General features: G+C 46.9%; 1 protein-coding gene across 9 annotated transcripts in view; it reads left to right on the top strand.

The window, feature by feature from the left end:
* The window catches only part of CIZ1 (CDKN1A interacting zinc finger protein 1), a 582,047-nt gene that overhangs the window by 525,699 nt on the left and 33,472 nt on the right, over positions 1-22,876 (top strand). For 7 of the 9 annotated variants that reach the window (XM_078646619.1, XM_078646621.1, XM_078646624.1 and 4 more), the window contains 3 exons: positions 10-177; positions 13,976-14,045; positions 15,021-15,142. In XM_078646619.1, coding sequence (XP_078502745.1) covers positions 10-177; positions 13,976-14,045; positions 15,021-15,142 — 360 coding nt within the window. The remainder of the gene's footprint in view (positions 1-9; positions 178-13,975; positions 14,046-15,020; positions 15,143-22,876) is intronic. The other 2 variants (XM_078646622.1, XM_078646625.1) reach the window with 1 other exon arrangement.

The raw sequence follows: 22,876 nt of genomic DNA, 5'->3' as shown, positions 1-22,876 counted from the left end.
TCATTGCAGGAAAGAGTCTTGGAGAAGGAGCCGGGCGGCCCTGAGGACGCAGAGGAGTTAATTACAGTCGATGCAGTGGGATGTTTCGAAGATGACGACGACGATGAGGAGGATGGGACTGGCGAAGAAGAAAACGCGGAGGTGCTGTTTGAAGGAGAAGACTGTACTACCAGAAAGGTAATTTAAATGCTTTTATTGAAAGGATTGTTTTTGCAGCTCTTTCTTCTTGGGTTACCCTACTCTTGTAATTGTGTATATTCGTTCTACTCACCTGGCTGCACTCAAAACGTTTTGTTTTAAGGCCAATGAAGCTTGTAAAATGGTTCAAACGTTCTTATGACTTAAGTACAAAAGGCCAGTGTCCTAGACGGATCCACTGGAGCCGAGGATCCCAGTCTGACCTCTTCCAACTCAATGCATAGGAAGGCCCTGCAGAAGGACTCTTCGTCAGCATCAGGATGGCCACACAGTCCTTGTGAAGCTGTACGTGTGCGGACCCAACCTCTGTCTATCGCCGGAACACGACGAGTCGACCTGCACAGCCTGTGCCTCCTTCTGATCGAAGAAGACCATTCGGGATCGGAGGGCCCGTCGACACGAGATGAGGAGATCAGCGCCAGTACCGGAGGCCATCTTTGAGGAGGAGATCGTCGAAGAAGACGTCTCCGAGGACAAGAACCCACTTGAAGATATCTCCGAGGACGAGGCTCCACTCGTCGCCGAGGAAGACTCGCCTGATCTCCAGATCATATTGGCAGCAGAGGACTCGGACGATTCGATTCCATCTCGACAACCCGTGAGTATCTCTGCCGTTGCACAACAGACATTGCCCAAACCAAAGGCAACGGTCAGCACCGAAATTTACCCTCCGACGCCCCGCCTTCGGGCTCGGCTGCGAGGAAAAAGACTACGCCTTCCGGTGCCTCGGCACCGAAAAAAACACGTGTGCTAATTCCACCTCCTCCATTGGCACCGAAACATCCTTCGACACCGAAGGACTCTTCGGCACCGAAGCTAACACGCCCTTCAGCGCCCAAAGACTCTTCAGCACCCAAACCTAAACAGGCATCGGTGCTGAACCCAAGAACCGTAACGGACCCGAAAGCTTCGACTCCGAAACCATCCTGTTCCAAAAATAAAGAAGGAAAGCTAGATTCCGGCACTGCAGGCCCAACAAAACCTGTCTCCACGCCAAAATCTTCGATAGCAGTACCAAAGACTCCAAGGCCTGATACAGACAAGCCTAAACCACCTTCGGCACCGAAGAAATTGCCACAGGACTCAATCACTCCTCCTAAGGCAAAAAACACTAAACAACCACTATCGGCACCGAAGAAATCGACGCCGAGGAAGATTATACGAGAGGAAGATCTGTTTAGACCAAATCCTAAACAGAAAAAAGTCTATATTAATCCAAAAACTGGACATGTGGAAGCAATTTCTCATAAGAAAAGACCAGCAGACACACCACTTCCAACTGTGGTTCCTGCCAAAAAGGATTGTGCAACTTCTCCAATGCACCCTCCCTCTCCTTCACCTTCTTCCTCTCCTATTACTCCATCACTCCTTATATTGAGCCTATAACTTCTCCTGCTCAATCTCCTGCATCATCACACCACACTGACGAGGAGTATGATTTAGGTGGGGGGGAATGATGTACCAGAGTCACATACATACCCTTTAGATGAGGATATCAACCCAGAATATCCCAAGGAAGATGATGCATATAATTTCCCACCAAATAATGCATCAGACATCCCTGATCCTCAGTACTACCCAACAAAACCCTCCCCTCCAGAGGATAGTATTGGGTGTAATCATCTATTAAACAGAGCTGCACTTTACCATGGAGTTTCAATGCACTCTGATGCTATTGAGGAGCATTTCTTATTAAGACACATTTGAGCAGTCGCAAAGGTCTACTCAAATATTACCCATGATCAAAGGGGTCATTAAACATGCTCCAGAGATTTTTAAAGATCCAGTAAGGTGTAGGGTACTAAATCCCAGAATAGAGAAAAAGTATAGACCAGCACCAGCTGATCCAGTATACATTAAGGGACATCTGCCATTAGACTCGTTGATAGTGTCAAATGCACGTAAAACAGCCAATTCCCAGACTTCTGGTGACACCCCCCCGCCTGACAAAGAATCAAAGATTATTGATGCGTCAGGGAAACGGATTGCTGCGCAAGCAACAAACATATGGCGCATAGCAAACACACAAGCCTTACTCTCACGATACAACAGGGCTCACTACGACCAACTAGAAAAATTAATGGAACACCTACCAGATCAATACAAAGATCAGGCAGCAGAGCTCTTACAAGAAGGCAAATTAATATCTAATGCCTCCATTAAATGCGCACTAGATGTAGCTGACACAGCATCCAGAGCAGTTAACACTAGTTTTATTCTCAGACGTCATGCATGGTTACGCATTTCCCGTTTCAAACCAGAGGTACAAACTACCATCCATACCAGCCCTTCAATCAGAACCAGTTGTTCGGGCCAGAAGTAGATAAGACACTAGAGAAGATGAAGAAGGACACGGACACTGCTAAGTCTATGGGTGCATTACAATCCACCCAGACTAGAAGTTCTTTTCGTCGCTCCTCTTATAGAGGAGGCTCCAAGTAAACCGGCACAGATACCACATCATTGTTTAAGACACACACACAAACCTCCTCTAATAAAGGCTACTTTAGAGAAGGATACAGAGGCAATAATAATAAGCGAAGAGGTAGAGGTAATAACAACAACCGCTCCTCTTCCACTCCCAGACAGTGACTTCCCACTGCCTCCCCTACAGCATTCCACTCCTGTGGGGGGCAGACTATCACAGTTCCTACCTGTCTGGAATTCCATCACAACAGACAGGTGGGTGAGACAGATTATCCAACATGGCTACTGCCTAGAACTCACAGCAACCCCCCCAAACATACCACCCAGGCAGCGTCCAATGTCCACAGAACACATAACTCTGCTTCAACAGGAAGTCCTAGCACTCCTAGAAAAAGGTGCTCTTCAAGTAGTTCCTCTACAAGAACAAGGAACAGGAGTTTACTCCCTGTACTTCTTAATCCCCAAAAAGGACGGGACATCAAGACTGATTCTCTACCTCAGGCCCCTCAACCATTATATACAATCAGACCATTTTCACATGATCACTTTACAATAAGTACTCCCATTACTACAACAGGGAGATTTTCTTTCAACACTAGACCTAAAGGACGCCTCCTTTCACATTCCTATACATCCTGCACACAGGAAGTATCTACGATTTGTCATACAAGGACAACACTATCAGTTCAAAGTCCTTCCATTCGGGGTCACAACAGCACCACGAGTGTTCACAAAGTGCTTAGCAGTAGTAGCGGCACATCTCAGAAGCCAACAGATACATGTCTTCCCTTACCTCGACGACTGGCTCATAAAAGCAAGATCGTTCAACCAGTGTGTACAACACACAAAACAAACAATTCAGACATTACACGACTTAGGGTTTACAATAAACTACACCAAGTCGCACCTAGAGCCTTCGCACGTTCATCAATATCAAGGAGCTACAATAGACACATCGGCAGCTCTAGCGTATCCCAGTCAAACCAGGATTCAAAGCATTCAGAGCTTGGTCTCCCTTTTTCAATGCCAACACTCTCTTCAAGCCAAGGTGTTCATGAGACTAATAGGCATGATGGCGTCTTGCATCTTCGTAGTTCCTCACGCAAGACTGCAAATGCGCCCACTACAAGAATGTCTAGCACAACAGTGGAATCAGGCTCAAGGTCAGCTCACAGACCTGGTGTTGGTGGACAGCCGTTCATATCGCTCTCTGCAATGGTGGAACACTAAAAACTTGACAAAGGGCCGGCCGTTCCTAGACCCTGTTCCACAAACAGTGCTCACGACAGATGCATCCCTCACAGGATGGGGAGCCCATCTCCTACACTATACCACTCAAGGCCAATGGAACAGCCAACAGAAACTGTTCCACATCAATCATTTAGAGCTGCTAGCAATTTTCTTAGCACTCAAAACTTTTCAAGTACAAAACAAAGCTGTTCTAATCCGGACGGACAATATGACAGCTATGTATTATATACAAAAACAGGGGGGGACACACTCTCCACAACTGTCCCAGCTCGCACAGAACATTTGGAGATGGGCCATCCCTCGAAACATACACCTGACTGTAGAACACCTTCCAGGAATTCACAATCAGATAGCAGATCTGTTGAGTTGTCAGTCACAACAGCTTCACGAATGGGAGTTGCACCCACAGGTTCTACAACCATTCTTCCAAATGTGGGGGCAGCCACAAATAGATCTGTTTGCCACCCACGAAAACGCAAAAATGCCCAACCTTTGCCGCCAGGTTTCCACACCCATGGTCGGAGGGGAATGCAATATGGATGAACTGGTCAGGCAGATTTGCGTACGCTTTTCCGCCTCTCCCACTCATTCCACTAGTAGTACGCAAGCTCAGACAACAGTCCCTCAAACTAATACTAGTGGCCCCCACATGGGCACGCCAGCCGTGGTTCACCACGCTACTAGATCTCTCACTGGTTCCACATCAGAAATTACGGCTCACGCCATCCCTGTTAACAAAGAACCATGGAGAAATAAGGCACCCAGAACCAAGCCAGCTGAATTTGGCGATCTGGCTCCTGAGGTCTTAGAGTTTGGCTACTTAAATTTACCACCAGACTGTATGAATATAATTAAAGAAGCTAGAAGACCCACCACTAGAGCATGTTATGCTCCTAAGTGGAAAAGATTTGCAATATATTGTAACAACAATCACATTGATCCATTGGATGTTTCCATTCAAAGTATCATCTGCTACCTTGTACACCTACAAAGGTTCAACTTAGCTTATTCTTCCATACGCCTGCATCTAGTAGCAATTGCAGCCTATTTACAAAATAGACAGCACCTATCTCTCTTTAGAGTACCTGCGATAAAAGCATTTATGGAAGGATTAAAACGAATAATCCCACCTAGGTTACCACCTGCACCAGTATGGAACCTGAACATTGTCCTTACAAGACTCATGGGACCCCAGTTTGAGCCTTTAAACAAGTGTGAATTGTTATTCCTAACATGGAAAACTGCATTCTCCAGTATTACATCTTTCATAGATTCACATGCTTGTATCTTCCCCGTCGTCATGGTGGGAGTCTCACGGTAACAGAATGACCAAAGCAGTATCATAGAGAAGAGAAAACTGCATAGAAAATCCCATAGGGACTGTAGCATTTAGTAACCAGACCATGTCGTTATTTGGTCCAAAAGTCAGCCAATCAGCATTGCTGCCCTGCCCTCACACTCCCCAGCAGAAGCTTCCTGCCTCAGATTTCCAACCGCCTTCGTGTGAGAAAGGAGTCTCCCTGAGCTCTGCTCAGTTTACTGTTCCTGAGTGAACTTTTGACCTTTTGCTTCTTATATCCTGACTACTGGATTAAGGTATTGTGTGTGCCTATATTTCTCAATATGGCTGACAGCTCTAAAAAGAGGCTGTTCAGGCCTTGCAGATCCTGTGGGAAGGCCAGGCTTTACTCCGAAGACCCTCATAAGGACTGCCTATACTGTCTTCATCCTAAGCATGTTGCTAAGGATTGTAAATACTGTAGAACTTTTTCTGTCAAAACTCTTAGAGACAGAGAGGCTCGCTTGCTGTTATGGCTTCAGAAGAAGAAGGCCATATCAGACTCAGATTCTGGGGAGGAATCTTCTAAACTGACACCTAAGAAGAGAAAGGCCTCTATTTCTGAGGAGAAAGTGGAGCCTAAAAAGAGTAAATCTAAAGAGAAAGCAATGTCATCTCTCCCTATTACTCCTCTGAAGAAGCTGTCAGATCAGAAAGGGACAGGGTCTGCTCCGTCGACCAGTTCCCTAGCTTTTGCTTCAAAATCTGTGGAAAAGCCTTCAGCTCCGTCGACGACTTCATCGTCGACGACGACGGCTTCATCGACGACAGGATCTAAAGCAGCGTCGACAACGTCGACGACAACAACGTCGACGAGTAAGATTATACCGTCGACGAAGAGACCGACAACGACGACGACATCGTCGACGAAAGGTTCGACGACGAGGATGTCGACGGGGGCCTCGTCGACGGTAGACCCGTCGACGACGGTTCCGTCGACGAAAATTATTCTGAAAACGGCAAAAGCTTTCAAGTCACCACAGTCGAAGACTATGATTTCTATCCGGTCTTTTCAGTCGTCCACGGGTTCGGCGACTATTAGCAAATCTGCGGAATTCACATCATGGACGAAGATTTCACCTCTTGCACCATCTTCTTTGTTGGAACAAGACACAGATGGTGAGGAGTCCTCAGGTGCCGCTTACAGTCCTTCACAGCTCCAAATAAAGAGCCAGGACACAGACGAGGAGGAGGTATTCTCCTTTAAGGACAGGACTCATTCTTCCAGATATGAGTCTTTCCAAGACACATGTGAGTATAATGAGGAGGAGGAGCAACAAGAGGAATCACGAGAGCAAGAGCGGCAGGAGACAGTTTCCATACCGATATCTCTTGTATCTGACCTCAGATTCATGATAAACGACTACTACCGTCGTTTCCCGGAGGCAAACGCCCCTCAATCAGCTACGCCGATAGCCTCTTCGCAGCCATCCAAGACGAAAGACACCACTCAAGAGCAAGGGGTGAGATCACCTCCAGTGGTTACAATAAGAGATGATCTAACGGAATCCGACGAGGATGAACAACCTGAAGAAGGGGAACTTGTTCATGATGCTTCGGGACAAGAATGGAATGAATACATCTTGCCATCGGCCCCGTCACCTTCCCCACTGCCATCCACCTCTCCTCCTCAAGACATCGGAGGGTTCCACGACATCATGGAAAAGGCGGCGAAGAGGTTTAAATTAGATATGGAAGTTAAAGAAACAGACTGTTTCTTGTATGATTTCAAGGACGATGCCAGGAAATCAGCTCAATTTATTCCAATTATCCCTCATATTTGGGAAGAGGGTCTAAAAATTTTGAAGACACCGGCTTCCATATCGGTTTCAGTTCCAAGGATTGAAAAGAAGTATAGAGCGCCAGAGTCTGCTGCAGCCTGTCTAATAGGACACCCCAGACCAGAATCAGTTGTGACGCAGGCGGCGCAGAGAAATTCAAAGAACCCGGTGGCTACTTCCTTGGTGCCACCAGACAAAGAGGGAAGGAGAATGGATGGTGCCGGTAAGAGGTTTGCGGTCATGGCAGCCTCTAATATTAAGGCAGCCAATGCTATGGCCCTTATTAGCCGTTTCAACAGGCAAATGTGGTCAGATCTGGCACCCATACTGTCTGCGCTACCGGAAGATAGGAAAGAGGAAGCGGTGGCCATCCTCAATGACGGAGCAAAGTCTGCGGCTGAATCTATTGACATCGCCATGGACGTTTCGTCTATGGCTTTCAGACAGATGGCTGGGGCATTTTCGCTTCGCAGACAAGGCTGGCTTAAGGCTACCTCATTTCGTCCGGAGGTGCAAGCGAAGATTGTGAATATGCCGTTTGACGGCGAAAATTTATTTGGGAAACATATAGACGAGGCGTTGCAAGGCATCAAATCTGACACGGATACTGCTAGAGCGCTGGGATCTCTTCAACAAGGAAGGTTCCAGTCCTTTCGTAGAAGAGGTACAAGAGGTCAATTCAATCAGAGATCCTCATATCAGACCAACAGATATCAGCCGTATAACCAACAGAATTATCGGCAATACAATTCAAACACCCAGTTCAAGCCCTACAACTCCTCTTACCAGCAGCAATCTAGGGGCAAGTCTGGCACCAGAGGGAAGAATCAACAGTCTAACAGACGTCAATGATTTCAGGCCGGCGCTCCCCACAATGCAGATCCGGAAAACGACCACTATCTGTCTCAATACTTCAACAACTGGACGTCCATAACATCGGACAAATGGGTTCTAGATGTCATCAGCAGGGGTCATACCCTGGAATTTGTAGAAATGCCGCCGGATCGGCCCCCGGTGCTCAGGCTCTCTCAACATCGTCAGGAATTGCAGAGGGAGGTCCACTCGCTTCTGCAAAAGGGAGCCATAGAAGAAGTGCCGCAACATCTCAGAGGGAAAGGCTTCTACTCGCATTTCTTCCTCATCAAGAAGAAACAAACCCTGAAATGGAGACAGGTATTGGATTTGAGGGATCTGAATCAATACATAAAAAAGATTCCCTTCAGAATGCTATCATTGCAAGAGATCCTGCAAATGTTAAAGGAACAAGACTACATGGCGTCTTTGGATCTCATGGATGCGTACTTCCATATTCCAATTCATTGGAAGCACAGAAGATATTTAAGATTCATCGTGGAGAGTCGCCACTTTCAATTCAAGGTCCTTCCATTCGGCCTCAAATCGGCCCCGAGGGTGTTCACAAAATGCATGGCCCCGGTGGCAGCCCATTTAAGATTGCAAGGGCATTACATTTATCCCTATCTGGACGACTGGCTAGTGACAGGTCCATCTTTCAGAGAAACAGCAACATCTCTCCAGTGCTGCATTCGACTGTTTTGGCGCTTGGGACTAAGGACCAACTTGGAGAAGTCCTCGCTGACTCCAGCCCAGGGCATTCACTTCTTAGGAGCATGGATATGCACCAAGGCAGTGAAAGCTTATCCTTCCAAGGAACGGATGAGAAAGATAATGGGTCTGGCCACGACCCTTCAGTCAAAAAGGTTAACTTCTGTGAGAATATACAAATCCATGTTAGGGATGATATCTTCTTGCATCCCACTGGTACCAAATTGCCGTCTTCGAATGAGGCCTTTGCAGGAACAACTGGACGAGCAGTGGGTCAGTCCAAAGGAACCTTCGAGGATCGCATTACCATCACGAACCGTATGAAGGTGGCCATGTCATGGTGGAAAGCACAGAAGAACTTGGATCAGGGCTTAACCTTTGGAACTCAGAATCACAATTACGTGATGACGACGGACGCCTCCTTGCAAGGATGGGGTGCACATCTTCAGGAGCTGGAGATCCAGGGCCTCTGGTCAGACTGGGAGGCACAGCTTCACATAAACATGTTAGAACTCAAAACTGTGTTCCTGGGGCTCCAAGCCTTCCTACCCAGGATACGACATGCATCGGTGCTTATTCAAACGGACAGCACCACGACTATGTTTTATCTGCTAAAGCAGGGTGGAACAAAATCCAAACAACTGTCGATGTTGGCGCAAAGAATCTGGAAGTGGCTGATAACCCACGGCATTTCAATTCAAGTCCAACATATACAAGGCATCCTCAACACACGGGCAGATGCCCTGAGTCGCACACCGAATGTGATGCACGAATGGGAACTACACGACACTCCGCTCCGCAGAGTGTTTCAAAGGTGGGGCACTCCCACATTAGACTTGTTCGCAACCAGGGACAATTCAAAGTGCGTCCAGTTTGCGTCCAGGTACCCTCAGCAAGATTCCAGGGGAAATGCATTCCACATGGATTGGACGGACATGTTTGCCTACGCGTTCCCTCCGTTTCCACTGATACCGCGAATACTTCGCAAAATAAGGTTGTAACCGTATCAGGTAATACTGATAGCACCAGCCTGGCCGGCATGGTATTCAGAACTGCTACGGATGTCAAAGGGCAACAAGCTACAGTTTCCGACATTCCAGAACATCATTTCCATGAAAGACGGTCAGATTCTGCATCCGGACCTACAATCGCTAAAATTGTCCGCATGGAACCTCATGAGCGGGAATTCCAGGACTTAAACATTCCTCAAGAATGCAGACATATCCTGTCACAAGCCAGAGCTATGTCAACCAACAAGACATATGCAGCTAAATGGTCTCGTTTCTGTCACTGGTGTGACAGTCAAAACTTGCATCCGTTAACAGTACACCCTGAAGGTATTCTACCTTACCTGTTGTCACTATCTAAGGCAGGACTGTCGCATGCCTCGGTGAAGGTACACTTAGCAGCAATATCACGCTTCAGGAGAAAGCCAAACGAGCCATCTCTCTGGTCTTCCAGGCTAATAAAAGAGTTCATTAAAGGACTTTTTAGAGTTTTTCCGCCCATTCGGCGCCCGCCAGTGCCATGGCACCTCAATACAGTCCTGTCGCAACTTATGAGGCCTCCGTTCGAGCCTATCCACAACACAGACTTACAGTTTCTATCATGGAAGACAGCCCTGCTCCTCGCCTTAACATCAGCAAGTAGGGTTAGCGAAATTCAAGCCTTTTCAGTGGAAGAACCCTTTTTACAATTTCGCCAAGACAGGGTTATTTTAAGGACAAATCCTACTTTTATACCCAAAGTCCCTACGTCTTTTCACCTCAACGAGCCTATTATTTTGCCTACCTTTTTCAGCAATCCCTCAACTGATGCAGAAAGAGCATTGCACTCTTTAGACATTGCTAGATGTCTGAAGTTCTACATTGAACGAACAAAGACATTCCGCAAATCCAAACAGTTATTTATTGCTTTTGAAGGCCAAAGGAGAGGCCTTCCTCTATCAAGACTGAGTATTGCAAGATGGATATCATCGGCTATACTGAAGTGTCATGAGAAAGGGGCAAGCCGCTCTTTTCTAAAGTGAATGCACATTCCACAAGGAAGATGGCGACATCAATGGCCTTATTCGCAGGAGTGTCGCTGCCAGACATCTGCAGAGCAGCGACGTGGAAGAGTGTGCACTACTGTCTGGACACTGCATGGAAAGAAGACACGGCAGTGGGACAAGCTGTTTTGAAACGCCTATTTCAATAAGGTATCATTTTGATTATCTGCTAATTTGTCTATTCAGTACTTTTGCCTTATGTTTGCATGTATAATTGTATATACATATATCTCTGCATACTTAGTATTATATGGGTATGTATTGTTCTAACATTGCTTTACTGCAGAACTTCCTTCTGGGTTCTATCCTGGAAACGCTGCAAATTTTTGTGAGCACTGCTTACTACTCTGATACAAGCATGTGAATCTATGAAAGATGTAATACTGGAGAAGGAATTAGTTACTTACCTGTACACTATAGTTCTCCAGTATTATCTTTCATAGATTCACATGCGCCCACCCGCCTCCCCGTTTCGCAGGCAGAACCTGTTCTCGGTATTTATCCATGTCTCTCACTCGGGGACGGAAATCGGAGGCAGGAAGCTTCTGCTGGGGAGTGTGAGGGCAGGGCAGCAATGCTGATTGGCTGACTTTTGGACCAAATAACGACATGGTCTGGTTACCAAATGCTACAGTCCCTATGGGATTTTCTATGCAGTTTTCTCTTCTCTATGATACTGCTTTGGTCATTCTGTAACCGTGAGACTCCCACCATGACGACGGGGAAGATACAAGCATGTGAATCTATGAAAGATAATACTGGAGAACTATAGTGTACAGGTAAGTAACTAATTCCTTCCTTGTTGCCATCACCTCTCTCAGAAGAGTTGGTGAAATACAAGCATTCACAATACAAGAACCATTTTTTCAAATACACCCTAACAAAGTGGTTCTTAGACCCAATGCAAAATTCCTGCCAAAAGTGATTACTCCTTTTCACCTTAACCAATCAGTAGAGCTACCTTTGTTTTTCCAAAAACCAGACTCTGTTGCAGAAAGGGCTTTACACACCTTAGATGTTCGAAGAGCTCTTTTATACTACACAGACAGGTCTAAATCTTTCAGAAAGACAAAACAACTATTTGTATCTTTCTCTTCCCGACACAAAGGCAACCCCATCTCTAAAGGAGGAATTGCCAGATGGATTGTAAAGTGTATTCAAATATGCTATCAAAAAGCTAAACGTACACTGACAGTTCCTCCTAGAGCGCACTCCACTCGCAAACTAGGAGCCTCTATGGCTTTCTTAGGAAATATCCCACTAGAGGACATATGCAAGGCAGCGACATGGTCTACAACACACACCTTCACTAAACACTATTGTGTTGACTTGCAAGCCAAGCAGCAAGCTGCAGTGGGCCAAGCTGTCCTTAAAACACTATTTCAGTATGCTTCAACTGATACAGGCGACCACCGCTAGGGGAGACACTGCTGCACAAACGTTGCTAAGTGTACAATCTGCAGCTCATATGCCTCGAACGGAATATGCTTCTTACCAGTATGCATCTGTTCTTGGCATGTAGAGCTGCAGAGTTGTACACGCCCTCCCGCCTCCCCGGGACTTGTATCCGTTCCAGTACTCATCTTACTTAGATGCAAACGCATGGACATCCTTTCTCTTTACTTCTACTAACTCCATCATTTCCCATCATGGCGAAACACCAGGTGGCGATAAGCGTACTACTCTGCAGCTCTACATGTCAAGAACAGATGCATACTGGTAAATAGCATATTCCTTTCTCCATAGGAACCCATTGTCTGCTTTTCTATGAAATTTCTTCTAAGTGTCTACTTTTGAAAACTGCAAATATTCTTTAAAAATTGTACGAAATACTGAAACCCAATTACCTACCTGTTTTGAGTTAAGCCCCCAGTGCTGGCCCTAGGAGACCAGTGCTGGGTTACAAAAGTAACACAAACGTACTTTACCTGTAACCTGAATTTCCTCCCATTGGATAACATTGTCAGAATCACCTTGAAAAGTTTGTAAGTGTGAACTTTTAAAACAGCTTTATATTCAGGAAAAATCATCTCAGTAACTAAAACGTGTTTGCTAATCTGGTTTCAGCTTAGACCCCAGGACTGAATCCAAGATCTAGTCCTGGAACTACCAAAGTAATCCATAAAGTAATCAACTGTACTTTCCTATGAAAACCCATTGAGCTCAATGCTAGAGTGTGTTTAAGAACTGTATTGCTTATTAGCTATCCTGTAATTATTGTGTGTACAAACTTGTTGCTCCTCTGCAAAGTATTTACATGAGACTACTCGTACCTTGAAAGGTATATTTTTATAACTGTTGGTTCTTAGAATAAAACAACCATATCTTTGGATATACAAACAATTGGCCTTGAGATCAATTCTTGAGTGTGTGGAACCTTTTGCTGACTGAGTGTGTACAACAAATGCTTTACACTGTCCTCTGATACTGCCTTACTGCTCGACCAAGCGACCACTTTGGAGAGTGAGGTCAGTTCTAACTTTAACCTCTGTTAAACCTTTGGGGTTGGCGGACTCTATACACACTGTACTTTATTATAGTCCAGTATATATAGAGCCACTTTCTCAGACAGCCCTAGGTACTGTGTAGGATTGTAGGGTCATGCCATATAGAACTGTTTTTTGGGCTCAGGTTACTTACCTGTATAGAAATGTAGGACCTTGTCCTATAGAAGTGTCTTCAGCGCTATGGTCACAGGTCTAGTTGCTGTATAGGAATACAACTACTGCCTTCAGCTGTACTGCCACTGAACTGAATCCGTGTAGGGACGCAGGGCCAAGTTACACAGAGTAATTGCCATTAGGCATGAGTTTAACAATTCTAAATACTTTGTGGGGACCTATGCAAGGCCTTGTTGTCCTAATCACTTCATGGGGTTAGTGCCACCCGTCTGTCAGTACATCCTGTATCATGGCTGGATTCAGCTCTCGCGTCACAGTACTGAAAATTGTATAGAGATGCGAGGCTCTCTTATCTAAAACGACTGATGCCTTATCCTCTGGAAAGAGTCCCTGGATCATCGGAGCTCTGATAATAACCTGTCGGCGGAGCCTTGTAGATACGTTCTGCAGCTCTGTCCGGTGTCCATGATAAGAAGGGGGCGCTTGTTTTGTTTGTTGAACATGAAGCACAAATGTAGAACGTATCAAAGAATTTGTTGTAAAGGCTAGAGACAAAGTCAGACAGTTGGTTGTGCATTTCATGAGTACAACTGCATTATCTTTAACATACCTATGTTTTGGTAAATATCAACCACGTGGTGCAGGGACCAAGGAAGAACCCCTCCTCAGTGGCTTCTTGTCCGCCAGACCCCCCTGCCCACCAGCGAGAAGAGATGACAGAGTTTGTGTTCTTTCTTGTTTTCAGGACGGGATGAAGGAGAAGTGTTTTGAAGACTGCGAAGACAACGAGGAGTACTGCCCAGACCTGGTGTACGGTAAGTGTCCACACTCTGACATGTAGCCGTTCACGGACAACCTGCACAGGTAGGATTGTCTTTGAGGCTGGTACATCCTTTATGGTAAGTGTCCTTACGGCTCAGATCATAAAGATAAGGTGATGCAAAACCTGTGCGTGGTACCTAGCTTTACCTCCAGTCTCAATGGACCACAGAGAGTCCCTTGCTGCACACCAAGTCGCCTGTGCTCTTGACTTGTGCTGTCCTGTGCCAGCACCACCTAGGGTTCCTGCACCCCAGGACAGGTGATCATTCATTGGTCTACACTTGATGCTGTTCCAAGATAGAGATAGATTTGTTGCCCTCCACGTCTGTTCCTGGGACACCGATCCCTGTAGAGCCACGGTTAGAATCTGTCTTGCGCTGCTCTCTGTATTCTAAGACTTCGTCCTCCAATACTCCTTCAGTGCTCCATCCATCTCTCCTGAGACCTGTCTTCTGGGTGTGTTGTCTTAGCTAAAGGAGGAGTGTAGAATGCTGTGTCAATGCAGACTTTGAGTTGCCAGGATCTTTGAGAGAAGTCCATCCTAGGGTGGACATGTGGACGCACATGGATGGACTAACCTGGCTTGCAAAGTGATGGGTGGGACTTAAAAAACTACTGTGGAATTGGCCTTCTGAGCAGTCTGGAAGAGTTCTAGCAGGCGCAGTGATTCTGGGGACTGCCTGGATCTTGAGTTCATTGTTAATAGCTCATTGCATTTCATCTCTTCTTTGCTTCTGTGTGTCGCGTCCTCTGTCCTCACTTTCTAATGCTGTTCTCTTGGCTCTTGTGACATCTCCACTCCTGTACCCCCTAATGGGCGCTGTCTGTCCCTCACACCTTCCCTTAGCCTGCTGATGGGAAGCCCTGCTCTTCTGGACCAGCAAGCTATTCCTGTGCCTTCTGTAACCTTCCTTCTTTCTTATCATTTGTATTGACCCTGATGTCTGACTTGCCCTCCCGTTTCGCAGGCCCGGATTTTATGGTCCCTGTGGCAGGTTACCTCTGCAGACTGTGTCACAAATTCTACCCTAGCGACTCGGCCGCCCGGATCGCACACTGCAAGTCCCTGATGCATTTTCAGAACGTAAAGGTCAGATTCTTCTGCTGCTGCTGCATGGCTCTGCTTTTGTGTTTCTTTCTCCATCTTCCCATGGATGTGAACTATACCATAACCCTTATGTTTTTATTTGCTGTGTGGGCTTGCTTTTGTAATTTGTGCCATAACTACTTTGTTCTGTGTTGCAGCCCCTGCTTTGTGTCCTGTACATCTCTTCTGCTTCAGCATGGCTCATGCTAGTCGTAGTCTTTTCTGTGCTGCATGAATCCGCGTTTGTTGTTCTCTGTGGCTGTAATCCTGCACTGTCTTGCGTGCCACAGCCTCTGTGTTCTCTCTGCTATACAGCGTGCCTTTTGTTATTCTGTGGCCTCTTCCCCCTCAATGTCAACCATGCCACCACCCCATGCTCTCTGTGCAACATCACTTGGATTTTGGTTTTCTACCTTGAATATCGTCCTTCTCAATGTGCTATAAGCCACGAGACTACTTGACACGTACGTGTGTGTGTGTGTGTGTGTGTGTGTGTGTTTGTCTGCGTGAGTGCGTGCACGCGTTCGTTCGTTCCACCATGGCGTGAATTGTTAAATATTGTTTTATGATGCATGGCCTGCTGTACACTGTTTGCCGGATCACCCTCGGTGATATGTTTGCGTATCTGTGTTCTCTCAGTTGCATGGACCGGTTTTTCCTTGTCTGTGTTGGTCTTCCTTTTAGATTTGAATTGTCTCATACTCCTGCGTTCACGTTTTTGAATTGCCTCCTTTTACCATTACATGTCTGGTCGCCTTCGTCTCTGTTCTCCTCAATGTGAATTGTGCCACAGTCCTGTCCTTTTTGTGCTGCATCCGCCAAGCTTTTGTAGAACTGTTGATGTAAATTATGATTTCTGAATTAATCTCTGCTTTTGCATCAGTCCTCCCCTTTTATTCATTTTTTTCTGAATTTCGTTTGGCCTCAGACTCTGATAACAATGCTGCACCTCTTCCTGACACCCTTGAGCTGAAGTGCCCTTACAATGCTGCCCTTTCATTAAGTTTCTCTGCACCATTTACTGCTTCTATACCAGTGCTTGGATGCCGCTCTGTGTCGTTAACCTACTATGGTCTTTAAAGAGGCGCTTGGCTTTTGGCTAGTCAGAATTGTACATGCTGTCCCTCTCCAGTGCCAGTGTTCCCTTAGTGGTCTACCAATGTCTCCTCATTCACCCTTTACTGTCACAGGTGACCTACTGCAGTAACTAGTCCTGTTGACGTTGAGCTGGCTTGAGGTTTCAGTTAGTGTGCTCGGAAAACAGCCATTAAGGTTAGGATCAAGTCACTTGGCAGCACTTGTGAAGGATTTAAGTAATAGTACAGCAAATTTAAATAGGGCCACGGTTCTTGAATTTTATCAGTTCACCACTGTTAAATAATGGTGGTTAAGAAGTGCTTGCGCCCAACATTAGATCTTTCATGTATGTATGTATGTATTTGGTATTTATAGAACGCATATATCACCACAAAGGTCTCATAGCGCTTGCTAGTGCTCAGGGCATGACAGGAAAAAACGCGACAGCCAGATGGAGAGGACTGGGCTAGAATAGCCAAGTTTTAAGGAGTCTACGGAACTTCTTGTGGTCTGTTTCCAGGCGGAGGGATAAAGATAGTGTATTCCAAGTTTCAGGGGCCATCCGGGAGAAAGATCTACCACCATTTCTGACAGTGCTGATCTTCGGCACTGTCAGAAGGTATTTGCTATTGGACTCAAGGGTTCTAGCCTGTTGGTGTATAGTGAGTTCACATATCTGAAAAAAACCTTTTCTAGATTCCTTACCTTAGAATTACCCCCAGGCGTCAGACTGGATCCGGAAAGTCTTTTGTCAGCAGTACCTCTGCTCGTCGGAAGGTGGCGTCGGTCGGCTCCGCATCCGTCATTGGCGTCGTGGTCGCCAGGATGATGTCGCGGTAGCTACTTAGTTCTCTTCCAGGGGATCCTCATCAAAGTCATAAGCACTGAATATTCCCGCCCACGTGCGGGGACCCCGTAAACAATATAAAAATATATATGTAAATCACATATAAACAGCCCCGCATATGTGTATGCACATATATCATTTTTTCTCACACCAATGCAGCCCCAAAACTGAGGCTAAACAATGTAATTACTCATACATGCACTGAAATTAGCAAAGAAATAAAAAAAAACATTAGATCAAATAGCCCTTGAACTTTGTGTTTTAATGAGCAAAAATACTCATAAATCAAGAAAATTGCTAATAAATAGACATTGTTAGCCACAGACTGCATTGAAAAGCAATAGCATAGAAAATGAAAGCATTTTCAACAAAAACTGGCACCGTGCCTTTAAGGCAGCCATGACCCCTGGGTTCCCATCATGCCTCAGGGGTGACAGATAGGTCAGTTGTTCTTTCCGGCTCCTTCTGTCAGGACCCTGGTTTAACAGCTCCCACCTTTTTTGACTTTCTGTCAAACATTATTGGTGTTTTTCTTCAATTTTTGCTTTCACTTGACGGTTTTTAACCTTAGAGAGTTAGTGCTGCATTTTTTGAGCTTCAAAAGAGGATAATTTTTGCCAAAATGCCTTCTCTTTTTGACAACTGCCCTTCCTGTGGGAAGAAGAAGGCCAGGACGGATACACATCCTTTGTGTATCCTCTGTCTCCCTGAGACACACTCTGCAGATACCTGTCAACACTGTAAGACTTTGTCCAGAAGAACTCTCAAAGATAGAGAGCGGATAAGGATTTATGCCTAAGAGGCAGAAAAAACGAAAGACGCGGTCGACGTCGAGAGAAGTTCTGACTTGTTCGCCTTCGGCGTCAGGATCGGCTTAGAAGATGCCGTCGACGACGGTGAAGACGAGTCACCTTCCTTCGACGAAGAAGACTTCAGCGTGAAGAGACAAGGTACCTCCGCTGCCGTCAACAGGGAGACGTGCAGCGTCGAGAGACTTTCGACGTCGAAGCAACCTCCGTCGTTGCCCAGTCACCAGCGCTCGACGTCGAGAATGTCTCCGTCGACATCGCACCACCGACGTTCGACGTCGGCACATCTGTCGTCGAGGCAAGTCTCTCTCTCACGTTCCCAGAGGAGGTCATCTTCGGGACACAAGACTCCGGAGGGAGTTCATCAACCCCCGGCGCAGTCCCAATCCACAGCGTCTAAGCACACCACGACGCGGAGTTTGCCAACTCCGTCGCCAGGTCATAGACCTCGGTCACAACAGAGGTCTCCAAGGTCAGCTGTAGCTGCGGAAGGAGAATCCGTCTCAGGGAGAAGGTCTAGATCAATAGAACATTCTCCAGTGACTATGAGCAGTGCTGCTAAAAGGATGAGAGTTTCGGAGGATCGTGCTTCTCGGAGCCACACAAGATCTCCTTCTAAGCACCCTTCAAGAGGAAACACGTCTCCACTGAGCCTGTCATGATCCTCTTCAGGCTCTCGTTCGTCTCACCGTAATAGATCGCCAGATGTGGTTATCTATTCCTCCGACAGTGAGAGGTCAAGGCATTCTCCTGCACTTTCGCGGCATGAGCAGACGGATTTGCCACCCCCGGCAGAGCACACACAGAAGTCGCCTGAGGCTATCTCCAAGATGGAATAGGCCTCTTAATCACGGGGCTCCAGACAAGCAAACAGCGACCAGGTTGCAAGCGGATCAAGGCAGGCAAGTTTTGCAGCCCAGAGAACGATCGCGCTCCCAGGTGCGCTCCAGTAGGTGAAGTTCTAGGAGCAGGAGACGGGAACACAGATCTCCAACTACTTTTACGTCTTCCCTGACCCGCTCTCATAGAGATTATTCTCCGACCTTGACGGACAGTCCTCCATCGAGAATATCTCCAATAGACGATATTTTCACTTTTCAAGACATTTTGGGCAGAGGTGCTCTGAAACTGGGAGTGCCCATGACAACTCCTCAAGTCAAGACCTCGATGATCTTTGAAACGTTGCTTCACAGATCTGCACCCAAACCTCTGTTACCTTTGGTACCCGGGATTATAGAACCCGTGATGGAGGTATTCCTCACCCCAGCGATGATCAAGGCAGCCCCAGCGAGGATTCTCAAAAAGTACAGCTCGCCAGGGGACCCTCTTTTCCTCAGGGCCAACCCACCACCAGACTCGGTGATTATAGCAGCGGCGAGAAAATCCAGTGCGGTAGCTTCCTCCTCCACAGTGCCTCCGGATAAGGAAAGTCAATCTCAGGATTCATGGGGGAGAAGAGTCTGTAACACCTCAGCCTCATTTTTCAAGGTATCGAATGCGGAATCCCTCCTGGGGCCTTAAGACATATCCCTGTGGGATTCTCTGCATCGTTTTGTCAAAAAACTCCAGCAAGACGACCGAAAGGATTTTGAGGAGATTCTCTTGGAGGGCAGTCAGGTCTCCAATCAGATAATCGGCGCCGCAGCGGACGGAGCTACCATCGCAGCGCATGGCTATGCGCATGGGATATCTGCCAGAAGGTCCTCCTGGCTGCGCCTTACAGCCTTAAAACCAGAGGCTCAGGCTAGAATCCTGAACTTGCCATTTTCAGGAACATCTTTGTTTGGGGCAAGTACTGACGAAGAAATGCAGCGAATGAAATCAGAGTTGGACACTCTTAAAGCCGTAGGGCTTGGGAAGAAGAAAGAATTTCGGAAGAAGTATCGCTCCTACAATAAGGGCTCTTCTAAACAGAGGGTTCAAACCCCTCACTGGCAGAAGGGTCAGGACCAGCAGGGGCAGCAGAAGTCTCAGTTCAGAGGCAAGCGCAATTCCAGAGGAGGTGGAAATCAGCGCCAGGGCAACAATTCCAACAAGTCCCAGTCGAAGCAATGAGTCCTTCCTTCCCCCAGCGCCGTTAACCACTCCAGTGGGGGGAAGCGTCGTGCATCATATGACAGAGTGGCAAAGCATCACACAAGACCAATGGGAGTTGACTACACTTCAGAATGGATATTGTCTTCGTTTCAAACACCTGCCTCCACCCGTTCCTCCAATGCCAACATCAAATCATCAGCTAAACCTTTTGAAAAAGGAAGTAGCTATCCTCCTCGAGAAGTCAGCCATCGAGAGGGTGTCAAACGCTCAAAGGGGGAAAGGAGTGTACTTCCGATATTTTTTGGTCAGAAAAAAGGGCCAAAAGACAGAATACAGACCCATTCTGGACTTGAGAGCACTCAACCTGCATATCAAGAAAGAAAAGTTTTGCATGTTGGCGCTTCATCAAATATATCGACATCTCAGGAGGGGAGATTGGATGTGTTCGCTGGACCTACAAGATGCCTACTTTCATGTCCCGATACACACCAAACACAGAGGATTCCTTTGGTTCCGGGTGGGGACCTCTCACTACCAGTTCAAGGTCCTTCCGTTTGGGTTGAAGTCAGCTCCCCGAGTATTCACTAAGTGTGTCGCAGGGGTAGCGGCCGCACTACGCAACAGGGGGTTTTGGTCTACCCATATCTGGATGATTGGCTATTGAAAGGTCCTTCCCCAGGCAGTGTAAGAAATCAATTCCAGACCTGCATCGAACTCTGTCAGCGGTTGGGATTACATGTCAACTTCAGCAAGTCAGTCTCTCAGCCCACCCAGAAGATTCACTTCCTAGGAGCTCTGCTAGACTCCGAGGTAGGAAAAGTGTTTCCTTTGGAGGAGAGACCGTGTTCTATAACTCAGAAGTGTCAGCTGCTTCTTCGCAACAAGGTTCAGAAAGTGCGAAGAATTGCCTCCCTGCTAGGGTCGATGGCTTCATGCATCTTTCTGGTCCCGAATGCCAGGCTTCGGATGCGTCCTCTTCAGCAGGATCTGAAGGACAAGTGGGACCAACAGTCAGCTCGCTGGGAAACCAGATTACTCTGTCAGAAACAGCTGAAGCCTCCATTCCGTGGTGGACAAAGAAGCAGAATATGCAGGTGGGAGTTCTGTCCCATCAACCTCCTCCTGCACAGACGTTGATCACCGACGCTTCTCTTCAAAGCTGGGCGGCGCACAGGTGCAAGGTCTGTGGTCCCCCAAGGAATGTACTTACCACATCAACATGTTGGAGTTGAGAGCAGTCCACCTAGCTCTCAAAGGGTTCCTGCCCTCGATTCAAGAAACATCAGTATTTGTACAAACGGACAACACCACCACGATGTACTACTTGAACAAGCAGGGGGGGAACACGCTCACGGACTCTTTCATTGGAAGCCCGGCGCATCTGGCATTGGCTTCTGGCTCACAAGTTGTCAGTCACAGCAGTCATCCTCCCAGGAGAACAGAATGTGAGGGCAGAGGCGCTAAGTCGGCACTTCGTAGACAGAGAAGATTGGGTTCTCAACGACGAGGTAGTCGAAGACATCTTCCAGTCTTGGGGTCGTCCCACCATAGATCTGTTCGCAGACGACGAGAACATCAAATGCCGAGACTTCGCCTCTAGATTTTACCGTCCAGGATCGAAAGGGAATGCCCTTTTGATCGACTGGTCAGGGGAATTTGTGTACGCCTTTCCACCCCTTCCGTTGATCCAGAAGGTGGTGAGCAAGCTGACACACTCGTGCACAATGATATTTATTTATTTATTTATGGCATTTGTAGAGTGCTCTGCAACCCTACGGGCATCCTGGCGCTAATGATGATCCTCATTGCCCCCGACCGGCCGAGGCAATGGTGGTACACGGACCTGCTTCATCTGTCAGTAACACCTCACAGGAGACTGCCATGCAGGCCGGACCTGTTATCCAAAATGAACGGGAGGATTCACCGTCCCAACCTTCCGTCACTGAGCTTGGCAGCATGGCTCCTGAGGTCATACAATACAGCCATCTAGGATTGCCTCAGGACTGCAAGTCCATCTTGAAGGAAGCGAGACATCCTTCCACAAGACATTCTTATGCCTGTAAATGGAAGCGCTTCTATATGTGGTGTGTGCAGAATGGTCATCATCCTATTAAGGGTCAGGAAGAAGTCGTTCTTCCTTATTTATTATATCTAGATTAAGCAGGTCTAATGTTTAATTCTATTAAGGTGCATTTAGCGGCTATAACAGCTTATAGGCGGTCACCTTCACAACCTTCTTTTTTCCAGCTTCCAGCTGTAAAGGACTTCCTGCAAGGGTTGAAAAAAGTGTACCCTCCAGTGCGTCCTCCTTCCCCGCCCTGGAGGCTGAACCTGGTGCGATCAAAATTAATGGGTCCTCCTTTTGAGCCCATTCATACAGCTAGTTTGCAGCATATTTCCTGGAAAGCTGCTTTTTTGGTAGCAATCACGTCGGCTCGTAGGGTGAGCGAAATTCAAGCTCTCTGTTCTAAGGAACCCTATACTGTGTTTCACTTGAATAGAGTAGTACTGAGGACGCATCCGTCTTTTCTTCCTAAAGTGGTGTCAGATTTTCATGTAAATCAGACCATTTCTCTGCCCACCTTCTTTCCCGATCCCTCTACTCCAGCTGAAAGGGCTTTGCATTCTTTGGACCTGAAAAGGGTATTAAAATTCTATCTGGATAAGTCCAAGTCTATACGTAAGTCTGATCAACTATTTGTCAACTATGGATCGATCAGACCAGGTTGTGCATCCTCGAAATGTTCTATTTCAAGATGGATAGTTTTGTGTATCAAGTTTGCCTACCAATTGCCGCTGAAGACTCTAGGTTTTTCTCCTAAGGCACATTCCACCTGAGGTAGAGCTGCGACTTCAGCTTTTCTCCATAATGTGTCCATGTCTGAGATCTGTAAGGCGGCGACCTGGAGGTCCGTCCATACATTTACCAGACATTACTGTCTTGATTCTGACACTAGAGCAGATATC

This window comes from Lissotriton helveticus, chromosome 5_2 (genome assembly GCF_964261635.1).
Source record: "Lissotriton helveticus chromosome 5_2, aLisHel1.1, whole genome shotgun sequence".
In the NCBI taxonomy this organism is placed as follows: Eukaryota; Metazoa; Chordata; class Amphibia; order Caudata; family Salamandridae; genus Lissotriton; species Lissotriton helveticus.
The sequence above is the reverse complement of the archived record's forward strand: the minus strand, read 5'-3'. Positions and strand labels throughout refer to the sequence as shown.